The sequence below is a fragment of the Pantherophis guttatus genome, chromosome 1 (genome assembly GCF_059756535.1).
Source record: "Pantherophis guttatus breed Tessera chromosome 1, ASM5975653v1, whole genome shotgun sequence".
NCBI classification, from domain to species: domain Eukaryota; kingdom Metazoa; phylum Chordata; class Lepidosauria; order Squamata; family Colubridae; genus Pantherophis; species Pantherophis guttatus.
Genome location: NC_142063.1, coordinates 102869829 through 102893552, shown reverse-complemented (window position 1 = coordinate 102893552; position 23724 = coordinate 102869829). Strand labels below are relative to the sequence as shown.

The 23724-nt window shown below is 38.5% G+C and overlaps 1 protein-coding gene across 10 annotated transcripts in view; it reads left to right on the top strand.

The window, feature by feature from the left end:
• The window catches only part of PTPN5 (protein tyrosine phosphatase non-receptor type 5), a 78547-nt gene that overhangs the window by 40943 nt on the left and 13880 nt on the right, over positions 1-23724 (top strand). For 7 of the 10 annotated variants that reach the window (XM_087879843.1, XM_034416919.2, XM_087879848.1 and 4 more), the window contains 9 exons: positions 1194-1375; positions 1707-1826; positions 5088-5171; positions 7656-7894; positions 9611-9800; positions 12779-12863; positions 15341-15420; positions 15948-16085; positions 19487-19597. In XM_087879843.1, coding sequence (XP_087735969.1) covers positions 1214-1375; positions 1707-1826; positions 5088-5171; positions 7656-7894; positions 9611-9800; positions 12779-12863; positions 15341-15420; positions 15948-16085; positions 19487-19597 — 1209 coding nt within the window. In that variant the 5' untranslated portion in view covers positions 1194-1213. Of the gene's footprint in view, positions 1-1193; positions 1376-1453; positions 1540-1706; positions 1827-5087; positions 5172-7655; positions 7895-9610; positions 9801-12778; positions 12864-15340; positions 15421-15947; positions 16086-19486; positions 19598-23724 lie in introns of all 10 variants that reach the window. The other 3 variants (XM_087879866.1, XM_087879870.1, XM_034416924.2) reach the window with 2 other exon arrangements.

The window sequence follows — 23724 nt, the reverse complement described above, 5'->3', positions numbered from 1 at the left end:
GTTGGTACATTTATAGAAGAAATAGTGACTGACTTTCATTCCAAGACTTCCAGTCAAACCCTTTTGTGAGCATGCTCAGAAGTGAATTCAGTGGGGTTTAAAATTTTATTCAAACTTCCACAGACCTGTGGCTGAATCCCAGTTGAAATTGGCTTTCAATTAAACATACATAACACATACTTTCTTGAATTTATAGCTTGGATTTGCCAGAAAACAGTCCTGCAACACAGTTAGGACAGCAGTGAGGAGACATGGTTTGACTTGCTTCATTCTTCCTCATTGCCAAATCTTCCTCCAGCAGTTCAAAATAGCCAAAGAAGGCATGTTCTGAAATAAATCAAAGTGAAGCAATGGAGCTGTTTTGCTCTTAGAAATTGGCATTGGTGTTGGGGAATATTATTACATTATGGCTCAGAAATGCTTCATTTTCACAATAGTATCCAAGCTCCACATGTGTGTAGTATGTTCAGTTTCCCAGTAGGCATTGTTTTAATGAGGCTACATAAAAACCATAACTGCTTTAAAGTGAATACGGGGGAACCTATGAAATACTTTCAGGTAATGAGCATCTTAAAATGATGCCCTTAAATAATCTTTATAAAAGGTTTAAGGAATTAAAAACAATTCCTTAATTTGTTACAGAATAGAATAGAATAGAATAGAATAGAATAGAATAGAATAGAATAGAATAGAATAGAATTCTTTATTGGCCAAGTGTGATTGGACACACAAGGAATTCGTCTTTGGTGCATATGCTCTCAGTGTACATAAAGAAAAAATAAAATATATTCGTCAAGAATCATAAGATTCTTAACATAAGAATAACATAACATAAGCATAAACATAAACATAAGATAATGCTTTCATCTTTTACAGTGTATCAAATCAGAAAATCAAAGACTGATGCATATGTTTAAATCAGCCTAAATGATTAAGGGAAACAAGAGAAAAATTTTATTTCTCTAGAAAAAAAAAAGTGCAGTACTGTTTCCAGTCTTCTTTTTTCTAAGGAAGGTTGCTGGGACTTCCATGGCATCTTATTCATATCTACAAGTGCATTTAAGAATTGCGATTACAAGTTTGGCATGTAGTGATTTTAGCTTCAGAATTGATTATGTACTCTGTTGTTTCAGTAGGAACAGGGGAGATACATAGCTACTTATTTCCTGATAGTATCATTTTTATTTCTGAAGGTATTTTCAAGCCAGCAGAAATGGAACCACTGAATGGAACAGATGGCCAGCCAGAAGAACAAAGCAAGACAGAATCACCTCTGAAAAGTGTTGAAGTGTCTCCATACCATCGCTTGGTGACCTGGTGGAATGGGATGACAACAGGAGGAAATCTATATCTATTTATCCTCTCACTGTTCTTGGTAAGGATTCTATCTTAATTGGGATGGACTTTGCTTTCTGACAAAAGAAAAGGAAAACATTGCTTTTGTTTTTTTTAGATTCATACATTTTAGGGGCAGATTTCCCACGTCATAAATGCTGATATAGCTGAAATTAAATCAAAAGATGTGCCGTGTTACAACAGGTAACTCAGTCTTTTTATTCAAGTTAATTTTGCAGCTGCAAAAAGCCTCTGTGCTTTAAAAATAGACATGGTTATAAATAGAAGATTATTAATTGAAATCTTGGATTTGCTATTTAACATTTAAAAAGTGCAGTAACCTCACTATACATGATCTGTTTAAACCACAGGTTTTCTTCTTTATGTTTTGGTGTGGTGGATGTGAGACAATCCCAGCAATTCAGGATATTTTGGCTGTCTTGTCCAACCTTGTTCATCCATCACAACTGTTGGATTCAAATTCTAACAAGGTATGTTCGGTGATTTCAGTATACTTCAATGTGGTGTATCAATGATCTTCTTGGTAGTGCTAATATCTTCTTGGATGGAATATTAATAATGGATGTAATACATCAAGTAGTGTTTGTTATATATTATGAATAGCTTCTCTAGCTAAATGATGAATAAAGGAGCAGTTCTGAACTTGACATTAGCAGTGTACAGACCTCATTGAACAAATGGAAACTGCATATTTCCTGTTAAATGCACCACAATGTTTATAAAAGACAGACAAGGATATTCGCTTTGAATGAACATTTGTGTCATTTCTTCCCCTTTTCTCAAAAGGATGTTTGGAAACAGAAGCTCTTAAGCTACATTCAACACCACATGACTGAATTTCTATTTGCAAATCGTACTTCCCTTTTGTTTGTCCCAAAGGTGCATTTTCAAGAGGCAACTGGACTCTCTGGTTTTTCTCTTTTTTTCTCTTCTTTGAAGACGTTTCAAACATCTTCAAAGAAAAACCAGAAAGTTTAGTTGCCTCTTGAAAACGCACCTTTGGGACAACCATGACCTGGATGACTGAGAATCTCCATAGACATTTCCCTTTTGTTTATACCCCGCCTTCCTCAGTCTATTCTGTGTGCTTTCCAGATCCATTTCAAAAGATCCTCCTGAGCAGATCTGGGGCTCTCAAGAGCGTACCAGAGTGAAAGAGAAATTTCATCAGTCATGACTGAATGTAACTTCTTATAATTTCCTGAACTTAAAAAACTCCAATGAACATCACGATTCTGGTATATAAGTTATAAATGCAATTGTTTTAATCCTTGTGTAAAACTGCTTTATTCATATCTGAGTTATGTCAGTTCAGGAAAACGATCTGAAAACGGTATCACAATGATAATATATAAAGTATAATTGGATTGCATTTTCTGTGATGTGTTGTAAAGATTTAATAGCTTGGAGTGCTCTGAGTTATTGCTACATCCTTATTCATCTGAGTCCCTTTTCTTTATTCATTGCTCTTGGCTATACCTCTGACTCATTCCTTCTCTTTTATTGGCCTTATGCCACCATACAGATTGGCAGTCCTATCATAATCACTTCCTTTCTCCAAACTCTAATTGTACATCTTTTGCCACTATAGTTGCTGTTGCAGGGCCCATTTTCTTTGTAGACAGTAATGTGTTGTAAAAAGAACATTAGCAATAGGCTTATAACAGAATAACAGAGTTGGCAGCGATCTTGGAAGTATTCTAGTCCAACCCTCTGCTCAAGCAGGAAAGCCTCTACCATTTCAAACAAATAGTTGTCCCAATTTCTTCTTAAAAACCTCCAGTATTGGAGAACCCACAAATTATGGAGGGAAGTCGTTCTACTGAATAATTGTTCCAGTGTCAGAAAATTTCTCCTTAATTCTAGGATGATTTTCTCCTTGATTAGTTTCCATCCATTACTTCTTATCTTGCTTTCAGGACCTAAACAGGAACAATTACAATTTGTCTTCTACCCCCTTCTTCCTTGAGGTATGGAGCTTAATGTTAGGGTTCCAAGTAACACCCCCAACAAAAGGCTTTAAACCAAGGCTTAAAGTTCCTCAAAGTTCCATTTTATTAGAGATGTCATATTGACACATCTGGGAAACCCGAATCTGAACGTTTCCAGGTTTTCCCCACCCAAAGGAAAGTTCAAGTCCCTGCCCAACACCCACATGTCCATCACATGGTCCAATCAAAGCATTGCCCCAACTGGACATGCCTCCCAGTTCTAGCCTTCCAGCTGCAGGGCAAGATGTCCTTGACTCTCTGGGAAAGGAATGTTATTATGACTATATCACCCTGGCTCCACAGATCTCCTCTCCCAGTTTTCCACAATAGTAAATGTGGTAGGCCTGAAGATCCAACGAAAAAGATGGCTTCCAGGAATGCTAACAGGAATGTAAATAGAGCTCTCTGTTGAGCTCTCTCAAGACAAATATTTCAAACAGGAGTCACTTAGATAGGGTGAATGAGAGAGCTCAGGTGCTGAGCTCCTCCTAGGCTGTGGCAAATGATGGATGGATGGGAAAAAAATAAGACACACAGATGCTTGTTTCCTACTGCTGCTGCTCTTATTGCAGCAGTAGGACTGAAGCAAACAGAAGACTTACAAGACAGTGGCCAGGAATGAGAACTGGAGAAACCACCAAAACTTCTCTGAGTTCTGCCTCTATCACATGGTCAAGTTCTTCCTGCTTGCTCCATTTTGGGTGATCTTAGGAGTAGCAATGATGATGGAAGTGATTCTGTAGAAAATAAAGAGGATGGTCTTGACAAGAAAGGGAAGATCAATGATCCAGGAAACAAATAGATTATGTTACTATAGTCCATCTTAATAAAAATAATTTTAAACCTATGTGGCATCTGTTTCTTGATCTGGTTTACCTTTTCAAGAGTTAGAACTCAAGAATGTGAAACAAATTCATTACTCACTCAACAGAAGTCTATTCTCAAGTTGCTTTCAGAAGTCAAGGAGGAATGGTAACAAAGACAAATGGCTTGTGCTGAACAGAGATGCTCTTTTGGGAGTGGACTAATGTCAACAATTAATTCATAAGAGTGATTAATGCTATCTTTGTCCTATGCCCAAGTATGGATCTGGATTCCAAAGGATTTAGATAATCTTTTTCCAGCATACTCCAGAATTATTCAGTGACCAAGAGCATGTTCTAGCTTGAGTAATAATTATGAAGGGTGTCTGGGTTTGGAGAAGACTTCCAAGGAGTGGCAAACTACAGCCCCTTTAAAGTTGCTAATGGAACCTTCTCCAGAAGTTAAGCCTTAGTCATTGTCTCATCTCAGGGCCTTTTCTCTACAGAGTGAACCTTTCATTATCTGTTTCAGAAGTCAAGAAAGGCATGCTTAATAAACAGAGATGTGAAACTAGCAATTTTCTGACATTTATCCTTTCCTTGGTTTCTTCCCATTTTTTGATCATATTTCAGAAATTCACAATTTCACATTGTTTTTCTGAATCAGTTCATAACATCTTAAATGACCTAAGTAGCCCCTAGTTACCCAGGGGAGGGCATGTTGTAATTTGATGAATTGGAAAACCTTTTTATTTTAATGAGTGAGAAAAATTTACTTATTTTCAAGTTTGAATTGTTAATGTTTGGTCAAAAAATTAAAATGATTTACATAATTTCACAGCCACCTTCAGAACAATTTCCTACATTACATTTTCTTGTATGCCTCTCTGGGTCTTTCACTACCCTAAAATAACTATAGGTTTATATTCTTCCTTAGAATCTGATCACGGATGAAGGCATCACAGTGTCTTACCTCCTGCTGTCTCTGTTCTCCCTTGGCTTGCTACTCATAGCAACACTGGTAAGCTGACATCTTGGAAGCATTTAATTTCAGTTGAAAAGTTTGCTGAATAAATTAATAATTTCTGAGTTTCCTTAGAATGTTCTACTGGTACATTTGGTGAAAAATAAGCTTAAGTAAGCCCTACAATGTACGTGTACATTTCCATAAACATTATTCTCTGATAGATTCTGGGAATTAGACAATTGTAGGGTGCCCTCTGTTACTTTTGCAAAAAGAAGTTTTTTTTAAAAAAAAATCATTTACTAAAGAGGCTAATTAGTTCTCTCAGTAAGAGGACTGATGTGGGTAGCAAGATTAGCTTTGCTGTACAGTTCATTTGCTCTTTGCAAAGCTCTTATTCACCAGATTTATTGTTTGATCAAATAATAAGCTACTACTGTAGAGCAGGATAATCATGCATGTTAAAATGCAAAGGACGAGCTTCTAAATTGACAGTGAACTGTAAAAGGTTCAAACCACTTCTACAATGAGATATTCCCTATTGCAGAGCAAACACAGAATAAGAACAGTGGGATTAGTCCAACTGAATTTTCTATCGAGTTCTACACTTTTTTCCTATTTAATTTTTAATTAAGAACATCAGAAAGTAACAAAAAAAAAATACAGGGAAAGATTCTTATGGTGTAAATTTAAAGGTACACAAATATTAGCCAAATATCTTGAAGTTTTTACATCCAATTGTTCATATGATCAGCCACGTTATGAAAATACTTGACTATGAGAAGTTATTAAGTGTTAAATAGAAACTGGGATCAACCTAATTTATACAATTAAAGTGTTCCTTAGTCCTATTTGATAGAGAAGAACCTAGAGTTGACATATCTTGAATATTTAGAACTTATCTTTTATAGGTTAAAATTCCCCCATACACTACTATTTCATATTTTCAGTATTTGTGAAGAAGCTCCCTTACATTTCAAGCAACAAAACTTCCATTACTCTGATTTTCTTGAGTGTTCCACAATATGCAAGGCAATATGTTTTCTTAACTTGGCCAGAGTGTATTGCAACGTAATCACATCTGCTATGGAAGCCAATGTTTCGGAAATGGCTATACAGTTCCTAAGTCTGATCCCTCCTTTCTTACAGTCTCCTCTGTCCATGCTCCACCCTACCAGGTTCACCATGACTAACTACATAAAATGAATTCAAGGAAACTTCTGATTGAAACTAGATTGACAGCATTGTCAAAATATGTTCCATCAAGTGCAAGGGGATTTTTGCTTAAGTATGTATGACCAAAATTACAACCTGAGTTTCAGGAATGCTAAATGTTAAGCCAACTACATAATTTATTTTTATTTATTTGTTAAAATTATTTGCTGCTCATCTCGCTATGGAGCTACTTGGGCAGCTTACAATAATAAAACAGAAAAAATAATACATGAAAACATAACAATAGCAAAGCAATGAAACAATAGAAATAAACTAGAAAGTACAATAATATGAATTAAAAGATAAGAGAAGGAGGAACAGGAAACACGGGGGAGTTGGGGTCAACTGATCAGTCTAATTAGTCTAGATTATATTGCTGTCTAAAGTTCGAGGGGTAAAGTTAAAAAAACTGCACACAAACGGATGCCTAAAAAGAAGAAAAAAACTTGATAATGAAATCAGAAACAAATCAATGGCTAGGAAATAGCGGATTTCCCTCCTGCCCCCATTAAACTAAGTGTACAGTAGTACATACCTTTTTAATTCAGTGATTTTATATAAATAAAGAAAAAGAAGTAGAGGATAGGACATATTTTCCCCTACCCAACAGGCAGCTGAACTGTGGGGAAAAGTCAGCAGGGAACCATGGATTCATTGAAAAAGAGGTCAAGAGGATTCATGCACACCTCTAAAATAGGGCATTTTTTTCCTTCAGCCTACCTATCCTTTTCCTTTTTCCTTATTAAACACAGCCTTGTTCCTAATGCCAGGTTTTGGGTGAAAACAGAATAATTTTTGATGGAATTGGAAGTTATTTGAATGTTACATTTCTTGTAAAGATGCTTATGCACAGATTTCTTTGGCCCTTTGTTCCTTTTTGGTTCTTCTGGTCTTTGCAGATTTTACAAAAACCAGTTTATCAGAGTTTTTTAAAAAATAGAATAAGTCAACAGGAAGCTCTTGTTTTAAGAAGCCTTCATCTCTGTCATAGCGGGGAAATTGTTTTCAGAATCTAAGAATGGTTCCTGGTAATGACCAGGTTCACATGTGGTTGTGCATTTCAGGATAGTGGATCACTGTGTAAAATACATGTAAGCATCTCTGCACATTTTCCAGGATCTCCATTGTATTCAGTGGTAATTCTACTGAGAAAACTACTAGGCATAAAGCTTTCCATCCTGAGTGCTAAACTATAATAGACAATTCTCTTGTGACATACAGAGGCACTGCATACCATTTTTCTCTTCTCTTCCTGTCCTCTTCAGCAGAACCCATTGGTTTTCTCTCTAGAGAGCATTAAATGCAGTACAGTTTATTTTCTCATAGGTTTGGCATCTTGTGAAAGCTCCTCCAGATCCCTCATTTCCCCTCCAAGAGGACAGGCGACAGTCTGTAAGCCGTCAACCATCCTTCACTTATTCTGAATGGACGGAAGATAAAAACGATGATGACTTCCTTGATTTAGATCCTGTACCAGAGTCACCAGTTTTTGACTGTGTGATGGATATAAAAGCAGAAACAGATCCAGCAACTCTTACAGTTAAATCTGTAGGGTTGCAGGAAAGGTAAGGCAGCATGTTGAAGAAATACAATCAGCTGATCATAGGGCAGGGAAAGCTTAGCCATTATGAACAATCAACTTAATTTGGACCAAATAAGCTTACTTTCTTTCAAAAATAAGCAACTCTCCCTTCAGCTCAATAATTAATTAATTCCCAATTAATATTTATGAATATATTCTATGAAACTGTTACATATTTCTCAAACTGTATTAATCTTGTTAAAGTGTTGAATTTCTGGCTATTGAACAAAAATAAATCTTACTTGGAATAAAATGATCCATTTGTTATTCATAGAGGATCGTTTGCCACTGATCCTTTTCCCACAGTTTTTTATTTGTTTTGATAATCAGTGGCAATAAAAGATAGCTTTAAAAGCAAGAATATGTCATTTGAGAGGATTATTTAACCCTATCCTCACACCAACTTTCTCAGATATAGTCATTCCTCTACTACTCCAAACCTCACAATTATCTTCGTGGGAATGCCATGGAAAAGGCAGTGCATATTGCATTCATGCCTCTTTTCTCTTGCTGAGATGGGTGATCTGAGAAAAGCCTTAGACAGACAAATTTTGAGATAAGGGACTTAAACTATTACATTGTCTGTTATTCTTCTAATAAATAAATATGCTTTCCCTGACCTGTCTTCCTGGGGCATGAATCTCCATTCCAATATTTTCTAGCTGATGTAATGTTAGGTTAATCTTCTTTATTTATTAAAGAAGCAATGGTGGCACAGTGGTTAAGAGTGCAGGACTGCAGGATACTTAGGCTGACTGCCAGCTGCCCACAGTTTGGTAGTTTGAGTCTCACCGACTCAAGGTTGACCCATCCTTCAGAGGTCGGTAAAATGAGGAGCCAGATTGTTGGGGGCAATTTGTTGACTCTGTAAACGGCTTAGAGAGGGCTGTAAAGCACTGTGAAGCTGTATATAAGTGCTATTGCTATTGCTATTAAATTGAAGTATTAGACTTAACTAGAATGTTTTTCTCTCTAAGTAGCATCAAACTCCATATTTCAACATTCTACACTCAGAAGGATAATATAATACAGGTAGTCCTTGCATAGTATCACTTGTTCAATGACTGTTCAAAGTTATGACAGCACTGAATAAGGAAACATTTGACCAGGCCTTGAAGTTGCAGTCATCGTAGTGTCCCCACAGTCACATAATCACAATTTGGGTACTTGGCAACTGGTGCACAATTATGACCCAAAATCACATGATCACTATTTTCTATCTTTACTGCTAGCTTCCAACAAGCAAAATCAGGGAGGAAACTATCAGAAAGTCACAAGTCACATTCACGACTTGTGCTTAGCAACTGCAGGTGAATCACTTAACAACTGCAACCAGAACTGGTTGTTGTAAGCTAGTCAAATCACACAATTTCTCACTTTAGGACCATGTTGCTCCGTGATGGAGTTGCCATTCCCAATTAGGGTCATTAACTGAGGACTACCTGTATAATTTTTGGTGATTGCTAGAACTATTTGACTGAAGGTCCCAGCTAACCTGGTCATAGTTTATTGACTGGAAGTACAGTATATGAAGGGAAATGTAATACAATTCATCCAGAAGGCTGAAAAGATGTATGAAGTTATATCTTGGATTTTTCTTGTTATCTAGATCTCAGGGTGAATATCATACAAATAGGGGAAGTGAGTGATTCATGCGGATTTGTTTCATAGCCATTAACAGTTACCTCTATATATCCAGGCGAGGTTCAAATGTTTCGCTCACGTTGGACATGTGTACTCCTGGCTGTACTGAACAAGGGTTTGGCTATATCATGTCTCCCAGAGAAGAGTCAGCTAAAGAATACCTCCAAACAGCATCAAACATTCTCACAGAAGAGGAGCTGCACCAGAGAGCTTTAGATTCTTTTGTTCTCCAGACAGAATTTTTTGTAAGTATTTTGGTGCCCCTATTTCCAAAATAAGAGTTTATAGTAGCATTACCCATACTGGAGCACATCAGTTGTCACAATGAACTGAAGAAAAGTATAATATTCAGTGAAATCAACTGCAATAATTTAAAACAAAAACATTTTTTTTAAATTAAATTCATTAAGCTCTAGGGCAGGGGTGTCACTCAATTTCATTGAGGGCCGCATCAGGGTTGTGTTTTACCTCAGGGGAAGGTATATGGCCAGGAGGCGTGGCCAGCTCGATGTCACTCATGTCAGGGGTGTCTGTGGTGGCCCGAATGCTCTGCCAGTGAAAACAGGCTTCTGAGCTCTGTTTTCGGCTGTGACAGCCTCCTGCAAACCTCTGTCAGCAAAAACAGAGCTTGGGAGGGCCACCAGTGGCCCTCGCAAGCTCCTTTTCACTGGCAGAGGCACTGCAAGCCAGTCCATCAATGTTTCCAGGGTGGCCCCATGGGCCAAATCTAAGCACCCAGTGGGTTGGATCTGGCCCGCGGGCCTTGAGTTTGACACCCCTGCTCTAGGGGATATCTAGTTAGAAGAAAAGAAAAGATGTTTTTGGTGCCCTGGATCTAGATCTGGAAATATTTCAAGGATGGCTCAACACCTCCTCACCCTCTCATTTCATGCATGGATTTCTGGAAACAAACTTTCCTTTAGGACAGCATTCAGTAGGCACATTTAACTCGCTATTTGAATCAATCTCTGCATTTTGAAAGTTTCAAATATATCCCACTTATGGCTGAATAGGGAGGAAATATGAACAGATTTAGGAGACATGTCCTTAGTAAGGCAGAATAACTTTGAAAGGAAGCAAAAGCAAATATTCTTTCTATATTTCATAAATATAAAGCAAACCCATACAGTACATCAGCATACAGCATTTGCATCTATCAGAACCAGATTTTTATTCATTTATTGGAGAGTAGGGGCATATAGTAAGTTCTGAAAGAATGGAAATGTGACTTGAAGTGTAGAAAAAATGGCTGAATGCAGGGAACATTTCCTGGTAATGTAATTTCCTATGCTTAATCTCACTGTATTGATTAATTTAATTTAGATATGATCCATTGCACACCCCAAAAAACTACATATTCTTGCACCTGTTTTTATGAAACATTGCAGGTTTCTTCCTAGTAGCATTGCTGCAACAGTGTTTTCCAGCCTTATTTGTATTATCACCAGATGGGACTTCTGCATCATCAGAACGTACACAGTCATTTATAAACATCATACAGTAATTAAAATAAATTCATTAGTTTTACTACTATTTATACAGCGGTGCTTTTAATGACTTGCAGTGCATTCCCCTTGGCCTTATCTTGAGTAATGAAGTGCATAAAATTAACATAGATTTATTTGATAAGCCAGAAGTATAAGGGGATTTTTTTTTTATTGGTTAGCAGAGGAGTAACTATATTTTGAGCTGTTACAAGATTATCCAACGATCAACTAAGTTAGTAAAAAGTGCCAGTAGGACAAATATTAGTACAACAAATATTATATTCAGGTTCATAAAAAAGCTCAGCCATAGAAATTCACTCTGTCTCAGTGCAATGTGCTGCACAGGAATATTTTAATAAAGAAAAGGGAGAGCCCCAATATAAACTGGCTTTTCTTCCTGAAAAAAAAATAGAATATAAATCTAAAAATAACAAAAAATAATAATATTACAGTTTAATCTCATTAATATTAAACTAAAATATATCTAACAGCTCCATCACACTTCCTTTAGTACTCAAATTCTTCAATTCATTGGTTTTGAATCTGCATTAAATGAGTTTTCACAAGTTTAGTTTAGTTTAGTTTAGTTTCTTTTGATTTGTATACCGCCCTACTCCCGAAGGACTCAGGGCGGTGAACAGCAAACAATAAAATACATAAATACAAAAAATTTAAAAAACCAGATAAAATCAAATTAAATCATTTTGGCCGGGACAGATTAAAACACCCCAATAATTTAAAAACAGATTAAAATTTACATATTAAAAGAGGGAGGAGATTAGGCCAAGCCCGCTTGATGGAATAAAAAGGTCTTCACAGCGTGGCGGAAGGTGCGCAGATCCGGGATCCTCCGTATCTCTGGGGGGAGCTCATTCCAGACGGTAGGTGCCCCCACAGAGAAGGCTCTCCCCCTAGGGGCCGCCAGCCGACACTGTTTGGCTGACGGCACCCGGAGGAGTCCCTCTCTATGAGAGCGTACTGGCCGGTGGGAGGCTATTGGTGGTAGTAGGCGATCCCATAGATAACCAGGTCCTAAGCCATGGAGCGCTTTAAAGGTGGTAACCAAAACCTTGAAGCGCACCCGGAAGACCACCGGGAGCCAGTGCAGCTCACGCAGGAGAGGTGTCACATGGGAGCGCCATGACGCTCCCATTACCACCCGCGCGGCCGCACTCTGCACCAGCTGGAGCCTCCGGGTGCTCCTCAAGGGGAGCCCCATGTAGAGAGCATTACAATAGTCCAGGCGGGAGGTGACGAGGGCATGAGCGACCGTGCGTAACGAGTCCTGATCCAGAAAGGGACGCAACTGGCGAATCAGGTGAACCTGATAAAAAATCCTCCTGGTCACGGCCGTCAAGTGCTCTTCTAAAGACAGCCGTGAATCCAGGAGGACGCCCAAGTTGCGAGCCCTCTCCATGGGGGCCAATGATTCGCCCCCAATAGTCAGTGATGGCGTCAACTGACTATATCGGGATGTCGGAAACCACAGCCACTCGGTCTTGGATGGGTTGAGCCTGAGCCTGTTCCTCCCCATCCAGATCCGTACGGCCTCCAGGCACTGGGACATCACTTCAAAGGCATTGTTGGGGTGGTCCGGGGTGGAGATGTACAGCTGGGTGTCGTCAGCGTACTGATGGTACTACAGTATTCTTTTTTTTTAATCCACTTTTATTTTTAAGTGAAAAGCTATTAGGATTGCAATATGTCTAATATTTCTATGATGCATCTTTCAACAGGAAATCCCAATGAACTTTATTGATCCAAAGGAATATGACATTCCAGGTTTAGTCCGAAAGAATCGTTACAAAACAATTCTCCCAAGTAAGTACATAGAAATAGCAATAGCAATAGCACTTCGACTTATATACCGCTTCATAGTGCTTTACGGCCCTCTCTAAGCATTTACAGAGTCAGCATATTGCCCCCAACAATCTGGGTCCTCATTTTACCCACCCCTGGAAGGCTGAGTCAACCTTGATCCTGGTGAGACTCGAACTGCCAAACTGCAGGCAGCTCACACTCAGCAGAAGTACTTGTAATACTGCACTCTATCCACTGCACCACTGTGGCGCTATCCATTTTAGACTTTTATGGGATTTGCCATAGTGGTGAGTTGTGGGTTATGATAGCTATTTCCGAATGTCAGAAAAGATCTCTGAAGTGACAGATGCGTTTTGGACTTGTTCACCAAATTACCGCAAAGAATATGGATTAAGATCAGCAGTACAGTACAGGTAATCCTTGACTTACAACCATTGAGCTGTTGTTGTTGTTATGTTGTTAAGTGAGAGATTTGTTAAATGAGTTTTGCTTCATTTTATGACTTTTCTTGCCACATTTGTTGTGGCAGCTGTTAAGTTAGTAACACACTTGTTAAGTGAATCTGGCTTCCCCGTTGACTTTGCTTGTCAGAAGGTCGCGAAAGGGGATCACATGACCTGGGGACACTGCAACCGTCATAAATATGAACCATTTGTCATTTACATCTTTTTTTCAGTGCCATTATAACTTTGAACCGTCACTTTGAACTGTTGTAAGTCGAGGACTACCTGTACAAGTAGTCCTCAATTTTATTTATGACAATTTATGACAACAATTGAGCCCAAAATTTCTGTTCCTAAACGAGACAGTTGTTAAGTGAATTTTTCCCCATTTTATGACCTTCCTTGCCACAGTTATTAAATGAATCACTGCAGTTGTTAAATTAATAACACAGTCGTTAAAAGTGAATCTGGCTTCCCCATTGACTTTGCTGGTCAGAAGGTCACAAAAGGTGATCACATGACCCTGGGGCACTGCAACCGTCATAAATACGAGTCAGTTGCCAAATGTCTGGGTTTTGATCACATGACCATGGGGAGGCTGCAACGGTCGTAAGTGTGAAAAACATTCATAAGTCACTTTTTTCAGTGCCATTGTAACTTTGAATGGTCATGAAATGAACTGTTGTAAGTCAAGGACTATCTGTACCTATGACATTCCTAGGCAGTAACTATGAATTTCACAAATTGAATGTTGAGTGATTTCAGTATATCACAGAGCTTGAGAGAAAAATTGGTCAAAATCTTTACTATTTCATACCATTTTGACCAATTGTTAGAATTTCTGTTTGGAGGGATCCAAGGTTATTGGGTTGGACTGCAGTATGTTTCTGATATGGAACATGTTATGGATGTTTGTATTTACAATTTATCTGGTCTCAATAATTGTTCTGATTATTTTGATGAGATGGACTAAAAAATTATATCAACTGTTTAAAATGCTTCCTGAGATGTGTTTTTCTTCTATTTGAAATATTTCTGTGCACTGAAACATTCTGTGCACTGAAACATTCTGTCTTAACACTTTACAGTTGCAATTCCATTCTTAAAAGAAGCTTAAAAACAGTTTTCAATTAGAAAAGTTGCCCACAAAACGGAATACGTTGTTCTGAAAATAAAATAAAATATTTAAAAATTTCAAAAATAGATGTTCATTCCAGCTAGAACTGAAAGATAAATAGGCACTTAACTTAATGATCAGTTAGTTGCTTGCAACACTATAGTTAATTGCAGTTAGCGAAAGAAATGATAATAGTCTTTAATTCAGCTAATGTATACTGCATTTCTTTTGCAGATTTACAGATTTGTTGTGGGTAATTTCTTTTAAGCCTTTTGTCTCAAAAATTCCACCCTAACCATATGAAAATGGTTGATTTGAGAATTTTCAGGAAAAAAAGTTACTGCTCAAAAGCAGTGCAACATTAAATCCTATAAAATTATAGCAGATCTCTGCCTTTGCACTGGCATTTAGACTAGGCTACTTGCAACGTTAATAATTAGTTCTGCAATAAGAAAGAACACTGAATTGTGAAAGGTACTGCAGCACCCTGCTCCTTCAGCACTGCTATATTCTATTCACTGCCACAAAGCGTGGTAAAAGTATTGACTAATATGGATTCCAAGGGGAATTAGAAAGGGATGTTAAGACTTTTAACGGGTACCAGTAATAGCATCTAAATGCAGCCCTAGGGTTGTATCCCACTGAATATTAATTGTGGGTGAGCAAAAGCAATGAATGCTTTCTCCAGGCCATCTGGATTGTCACTGTGGGAAGCAGAATTCTGAATTAGGTTCTGAATTAGAAGATCTTCAGCTAAAACTCTTGTGTTTCTTCAAATCAAACCTTCGGCCAGTTCTCAGAATTCCAGATTGAAGGTCTGTTGTGTAATATTTGTGTACAATTCATGTTGAGAGAGAGAAAACCTTTTTTGTTCCTTCCAATCTATAACTCTATCACGGCTGCTTTCCATTTTCCAGATCCTCACAGCAGAGTGTGCCTTACCTCAGATGATGAAGACGATCCCCTCAGCTCTTACATTAATGCTAATTACATCAGGGTAAGACTGGCAGTTCCAGAGAATCTTTTCTATTTAAGTGGTTTTGTTAGGCCTCTATTGTTTTTCAATAGAGTTGCAGAATTCCACAATCATTTCAGTCCTTCCAGCATGCTGACAGAGACACAGATTCAAATCTCAACCTTGTAAAATATACATGCGGTGATTTAAAGTGTGACTTGCTAGCAATCTCTGAGAGTGAATGACAGATATGTTTACCACCATAACCTTTAGAATCCAACAAGGCCCCCAAATGGGGTGCCAAATGTAGCTCTACTCAAATGAATTTCAGTTTAACTATACATCTTACATAGCATAAATTGCTCCTATTGCCATAGGAACCATTAGTTTTTGTATGAATCAAAGTTATGCCGCTTGTGCTTATTTGTTTCACTTCATGTGAAGCATGAGTGTGAGAATATTTCTAATTTAATAAACAGCTTCTGAATGAAAACTGAAGGACTGAGGTATACGTACATTTCAGCACTCATGAACCTTGTTGGGTTTTTTTTGTTGTTTTTTTTTGCTAGGGCTATAGAGGAGAAGAAAAGGTGTACATTGCTACTCAGGGACCCATAGTTAATACTGTCAGTGATTTCTGGAGAATGGTATGGCAGGAGCATTCTCCAATCATTGTCATGATTACCAATATAGAAGAGATGAATGAGGTAATGCTGAATCTCTATTTTCTATTTTTTTTTAAATTCTGTTTTGTGCCTTCGGTGTATTCCTAAATAAAACATTATTCCATTCATAAAACTAGTCTGCTTTGTAACATCGGTAATCAAGGTAAAGTTGGAATATAGTTTAAAAGTTTGATGAATAAAAACTTTAACATTTACTTGGGCATCCCAAAGGTCCCTTTTCAAAAGGCAACTGGACTTCCTTGGTTTTTGCTTTTAAGACGTTTCGCTTCTCATCCAAGAAGTTCTCTAACTGAAGAAGCTTCTTGGATGAGAAGTGAAACGTCTTTAAGCAAAAACCAAGAAAGTCCAGTTGCCTTTTGAAAAAGCACCTTTGGGACAACCATGATCTGGATGACTGAGAATTTCCATAGATGTATATTTGAACCACTCCCGAAGTACATTTCCTATTTTTCTTTTGGGGCTAGAGCCTCTCTTTTGAAATGTTCCTGTTGCACATTGATTTTAATTTTGTCATTAGGAAAATGTGATTCTTGTCCTGTTAGTGCTTCAGCTGCAAGAGTGAATACTGATCAGAATGTGCTTGCAGTAGTAGTAGCAGGGCTGTCAAACTTAATTTCATTGAGGGCCGCATCAGGGTTGTGTTTGATCTTAGGGAGGCAGGGTGTGTGTGTGGGGGCTTGCCAGCTCAACGTCACGTGTCGAGGCTCCCTTTTCAGCCACAATGGCCTCCTGCAGCCCTCTGCCAGCAAAAATGGAACTTGAGGGAGGGGGCTGCGCTTGAAGGGGGCACTGTTTTGGCTGGCAGAGGACTGCATGAGGCCATCGGGGCTGAAAACTGAGCCCAGGTGGGCCACACACAGCCTCCCCGAGCTCTGTTTTTGCTGACAGAAGGCTGCAGGAGGCCGTTGTTTTTGCTGGCAGAGGCATCACGGGTCAGTCCTTTGCTGTTTCCAGGGCAGTCCTGTGGGCCAGATCTAAGCACCTCATAGGCCGAATGCAGCCCGCAGGCCTTAAGTTTGATACCCCTGCAGTAGAGGTATGCAGTAGCAGCTAGTTTTTCTAGAAAAAAAAAACTTTGACAAGTACATGAGCAGTGAGGGGCTAATGCCGTGTTAAGGCCCTACCAATAGAATATCCTGCCAGCAAATTTTGTGGCCCTTGTTTCCACCTTTTCAAAGCTTGGTTAGTTCTGTGTTAGCAACTTAGCATGTATTTTGAATTGTCTCCTTGCTGCCCTTTCCAATTGAGCCATGGCACAGGAGGGTAGCTTTAAGAAAACTAAAGTTTAGTTGGCAAAACATTTGACCAATCATCTAGAAAAGTAGCAAAAGTCAGCTCTTACCAATCTAGAAAGCTTTGGGACGGCTGTCATGTTTTCATTCTATTCATCGTAATTTAAAGCTGCAATATTATAGAGTTGCTACAAAGGAAATGGAAACCTTACACATCTGGAGATCTCTGTACACACTTGTGCTTTATCAGAGAGACGTGGCTTAATGAAGTCATTCATTATTGTTCAAGACTCTGGGATGCTTCACAATTTTTCCATTAAGAAAAGAATTGTGCTGTGACTCAAATATAAATATAGATTGCAGGAAGAATATTTGTGTTCACGCTATATATGTTAATTCTAATAATGCAAAGATTAAGGCTTCAGTACTCCAGCACTCTTATAAAATGTAATGTGAACTGACAGACAGCCCACAGAAATGCGTGGGTGATCTTCATTTCAGCTGCTCCAAGACTGAGCTATAGATAGCTACTAGCACTTCTGATAGCGTGTGTGCTCTCTACACCCCCATCCCCATGGAATGTTGAAAGAAAAACTTAGGATTCTGTCGGTCAGGATAGTTCTTCAACATAGAACAGAATGAGACATAATTTGGTATAGAAGGAGAAGCAAAGGAAATATAGATTGTGTTTAAAATGGGCCAGACTTATTAATTCACTAATTCACTCCTATGGGGGATACAATTGAGAAGTGGTTTGGATGGTTTATGAATATTGCAATCCAAGCCCACTTTCCCCTAGTCACATGGCCCACGACATCCAAAATGCACAGCCCATCCTGTGCATCTCAGTGCACACATACACACAAAAACTGATACAATATAAGGAAGCAACAGAAACACACACACACATACCACACACATGGATACAGCATAAATGTATCTGATTAGACCTCATAGATACACTTGTATACATACACATGTAGGAAATGTGTGTACACACTCCCTGAACATAGAACAGAAACTATATATACAAAGAGATGAAAATGTTTCTTCATTACAAAGTATACAGATACTCCCTATAGCTACTATTAGTTAAGGAGTAGAAAACATCTGGATGTTTTCCCTACTTCGGTAAAAATATTGTTTGACAGTGGACAAACATGAATGAGTAGACTCCAGCAGATGGGAGGACAAAACTGAACATTCAGCAGAAGAAATAGTTGGCATTATACGACAATAACATTTCTCATTTACCTGTCAAATTCCACACCAACTGCAGTTTTCAGGTCATCTTCAAAGCCAACCCATATAGGGGATATTTTAGTTCTCAAAATGAGTGGCAATAAGGGCATTATTGACTACAGATAGGTCTGGACTTATAACCATTCATTTAGTGACCATTCAAAGTTACAAAGAGCACTGAAAAAAGTGACTTATGACCATTTTTTGCACTTACAACCATTGCAGCATCTCAGCTCCCTCTCCTTCACATATTTTAATCCTCTACTTTTTATTTTCTTCTTGTTCTTTGTTTGTCTGAGTCTTCTGGGAAGTATACTTTATATCCTTGTGGAAAATTCTGAATTGTCTATAAAGTTATTTCTTGTATCCTTGTATTCTACATATGACAGTGATAACATAAATTGGTTTTAATTTTTTAAAAAACAGGTTCCTGTAAATGTTCTAGCCTTACTATCAGTATCTCATTCTTCCAAAAATTAAATAGCTTCCGGCATGATGGTGCTTTTCTATTATAGTCTCAAATGGGTCTAAATTTAATTTTATTGTTTTTGAACCCCGAATCCTACATTTGAATTTAATCTTGTCATCATCAAAGTTAAAATCTGAATTGAAACGTGGCTGCTTTGCAAATCCCTACTGGTTCCTTTTGTTACTGTAATAATGACATGAGAAAATTGAATGTGATAGGGTTTTCTCATTTCTGCAGCTCTTAAACCAAGAAAAATATTGAAAAATATATGGTTTAATGGGGAACCGGGGGGAGAGGGCCAAACATTCTGACTCAGGTAAAATACCACTTTACATCAGTTAATATTTTTACTTATAGCATAACTGATTTCTGAAAACAGCAATAATTCAAATGTACAGTATACTTTTCTTAAGCTTATTAGAGCACATTTACTTTTTGCAGACACCTGCCTTTATATTTGTGATTTAATTTTTGCCTAGAAATGTACAGAATACTGGCCAGAAGAGCAAATTACCTATGAAGGAATTGAAATTACAGTTAACAGAGTCATACAAGCAGATGATTATCGGTTAAGGCTTATTACCCTAAAGGTAAGATATAAAGTAAGGAATTACTCACAGATAATTCAATAAAATTCAATAAAATATTCTTTTCATGATCATGCTAGGCTGTTCTTTCTAGATTTCATTCAGGTACGCAGTACATTGTTCTAAATGTGCAGCTTGGGATCCAAAAGTTAGAGCCTAACATATTTGCAGAGCTCCAGATTGAAGGAGGTTTTAGTAATCTTGATAGGCCTATTAGAAAGAATACGTCTGATATGAAGGCCATCAAGCTCTTTGTAGAACAATTGGAATTATGAGCCATTCCACTGGCAATTTATTACCACATGTTTTCTCAATAGGCGTTTCTGATCTGCTTTTCTTATCTATTAAAAGTCTTCCTAAATGTATTGACTTTACAACAACTTTAGTATTTGTATCATATCTTTATTTTTTAACAGATTCGTATATTTGAGCAAGTTAGACATTGTAAATCAGATTGGTAAGATCTTTGGTGTGACTGATATTACTATTGTTGAACCTGTGTGGCGACCACAGTATGGAAGTATCTGCACTCTGCAGTGATCTCACCAATTGCCAGAAAACCTTCCATGGAAACCTTATTTTCTGCAAATACATTCATACAATTTCCAGTGCTGGTTCTCTCAGACAGCAACATTTTTTTCATCCTCAAAAGATCAATCCTTCTAAAGAGAGAAATAAATATTTATAATTCATGTCCTTCTCTAAAACTGTTTCTATAAAGTAAGTTGAGTACAGAAACAAAATAGTAATAAATTACAGAATTATCTATTATTTTAGCAGCCTTTTTTGCCTCGAGAAGTTGAACATTTCGATACTTACCTATTCTAAAAACCAGTTAAATATATATTTCTAATATGTATATTTCTCAGCAAAGTCCCCCACCCTCCCAAACTCCACGGAATATAATGCTTTTAAGATAGAAGTAAACAGAAGGCTCTAAATAAAATTTAGTTGGGCGGGGGGAGAAGCTTATGGTTCTGTTCTAGAAATCTAAAGCTATAGCTTTTAATTCATAACTTTAATTCAAACAGCCCATTTCCTGTGTACAGTGTAATGTGCTGAACATTACGCAACAAGTACTGTAGAAAGTTGCAGCCGACATTCCAGTGATCTGTAACTTCAACTACAATAACAAGGGCAACATTCACAATTAATAACTGTGCTTGCCAGCTGAGCAGTGTGTTTATTGGATGGATGGATGGATGGATGGATGGATGGATGGATGGATGGATGGATGGATGGATGGATGGATGGATTTAGCAGGATTTCTTTTTTTAAAAAAAGGAATGTAAACCTTATACTTTCTGCCATGCTCATGTGGTTTATGCAAATAGAAATAGCTATTTTTCTATCAGGAGACAATTTCTATAAGTCTACCTGGACAATATAATTAAGCATGCAGCAGTTGTGACAATATAGTGTTGTCAACTGGGATTTACTTTGGTGGTGTTTTAGTAGCAACAGAAAGAGTGCTACTATCACAGAACATTTGTTGTTTTTTATGTGCCATATTCATTAAATGTATTGCAGCAATTTGGAAAAATCAAACCTGGATAACATGGACAGGCCAACATAGCAAAATAGTGATTAAATAATTAATGTGCCATTCACTTCAGTTTCCAAGGATCAACTAAAATAGATACATTGCCTGTCAAAATAAAGGTCAACAAAGAGTATTACAAAATTCCCCAGGGAGAAATATGTCCTCATTGGGGCCACAAAGAAACCACTTTTCCCTTGAAGAACACAGTTTAGCTCAGGAGTGTCAAACTCGATTTCATTGAGGGCCATGTCGGGGTTGTGCTTGACCTCGGGGTCGGGGTGGGTGTGGCCAGGGTGGGCGTGGTCGACATCACTTGTGTCCCAGGGTGCCTGTGGTGGCCCGAGCATTCTACCAGCCAAAATGGGCTTCTAAGCTCCGTTTCCAGCTGCGACAGCTTCCTGCAATCCTCTGTCAGCGAAACGGAGCTTGCAAGGGCCACACATGGCCCTCCCAAGCTCCGTTTTCGCTGGCAGAGGCACCGCTGGTCCTTCACTGTTTCCAAGGCGACTCCATGGTCCTTCCCTGTTTCCAAGGCAACTCCATGGGCCAGTTCTAAGCACCTCATGGGCTAGATGTGGCCTGCAGGCCTTAGTTTGACACTCCTGATCTAGCTGAAGGAATTCACAGGGCAGGTTTCCCAAGGTCCTCAGGACCAAGTCATTTAAAATATTTAAAGATCTGAACCTGTATTTTCAATGGACCAGTTCTTACATTTAAAAAAACTAAAGGGATGCAACTCTGTATGGTTTCATGTCACAAAATTAAGTGAAGTGACAACAGAGAAGGAGTAAGTGGTTCAGCCATGCCACTTTAGAATACATAATCCCAGTGTCTGTGTTTTTCTTACCAGTTTCTCCAGTATTTAGTAAGTGGCATGGGGGCTCAGCAGTTAAAATGCTGGGCTTGTCAGCTGGAAAGCCAGCAGCCCAGGTTCGAGACCCAAGCTCCATGCAGTGGGGTGAGCTCCTGTCCTCTCCCCAGCTCCTGCCTACCTAGCAGTTCAAAAGCTTTCAAATGTGAGTAGATAAATAGATCCCACTTTGGTGGGAAAACAACCAGCATGTAGCATCATGCTGGCCACATGACTACAGAAGTACCTTTAGACAGTGCTGGCTCAATGGCCTTGAAATGGAGATGAGCACCGCCCCCTATAGTCAGCAACAACTAGTGGAATAAAATCCACAGGGACTCCTTTATCTTTTTTGATATAGTAGTGCAATCTGAATTAATGGACAAAGCAACTTTGCAATGTAAATTATTCCCACTTGCCAGTTGTATGATGTTAACATGAGCCAGTTTAATTTTAAAAAATGCATCAATGTTTTGTTGTTGCTACAGCTGCTGTTGCCCTTGAATTATTTTAGTTGTCAGTATGTTAATAAAAAAAAAAGGCAATAAGTTACAGTGATGGAGATTGTTGAACAAGAGACATAGAATATAGAATAAAGGGTTGGAAGGGATGTTGGAGATGTTCTAGCTCAGGAGTGGCAAACTCAAGGCCCGTGGGCCGGATTTGGCCCTTGGGGTACTTAGATCTGGCCCGTGAGGCCGCCCTAGAAACAGCAAAGGATTGGCCAGCAGTGCCTCTTCCAGGTAAAACAGAGCTCGTAGCCCCCCTGAGCTTGTTTTCGCTGGCAGAGGGCTATCAAAACAAACTAAAAACAAAACAAAAAAAATGTTTCCCCTTTTGCATTTGAGGATGCAAGAAGGGGCAGGAAAGGAGAAAGTGAAAGAGGAAAGACAAAGAAAAAGAAGAAGATGGGAAGAGAGCAAGGTAAGAAAAATAAGGAAAGAGGGGAAGGGAGAAGAAAGAATGAAGAGGGAAGGAAAAAGAAGGAAAGGAAGGAAGGAGATTATAATTAGAGTGAGGGAGGGTTTCAGGGAAGTCCTGTCTTAGCACTTGGCCACAAGAGGTGCCCCCGACACGAGTCCCATGTCACGCCCACCATGGCCAGGCCCCCCGGCCCTCCAAGGTCAATCACAACTCTGATGCCGCCCTCAATGAAATCGAGTTTGACACCCCTGTTCTAGTCCAACCTCTGCTCGAGCAGGAGACCCTGTACCATTCCAGACAGATGGCTGTCCAATCTCTTCTTGAAAATCTCCAGTGACAGAGCACCCACAACTTCTGGAGGCAAGCAGTTCCACTGATTGATTGTTCTCAGGGTCAGGAAATTTCTCCTTAGTTCTTGGTTGGATCTCTCTTTAATAACAACCAGTAGGGTCTCCCTATCTAGCTAGACATCTCTCCTGGTTTGTTCCCCTGCTAGCTTCCTGTGCAGAATTTTCAATATTAAAAAATCCCTCACCCAAATAATCTAAGGTATTGAGTCTTTCAACAGAAACCTGCAGTTAATTTTTACCTAAAAGTTGGAGTACAAATCAAGGAATTATATGGTGCCATATTTTCAGGAATCTTCGAACAAATGCCAATAGTACGCATATATCAAGGAAAGGAGTTAAAAGTCTGAGTCATCGAAATTGTTACCTTTGGAAATTCTGGTCTGCTTTTTGTGATTTCTCTAATGAGAGACGTTTTTCATATTCGAAAAGAAATTCATGTGTTGAATGTCTAATTCTCTTGCTC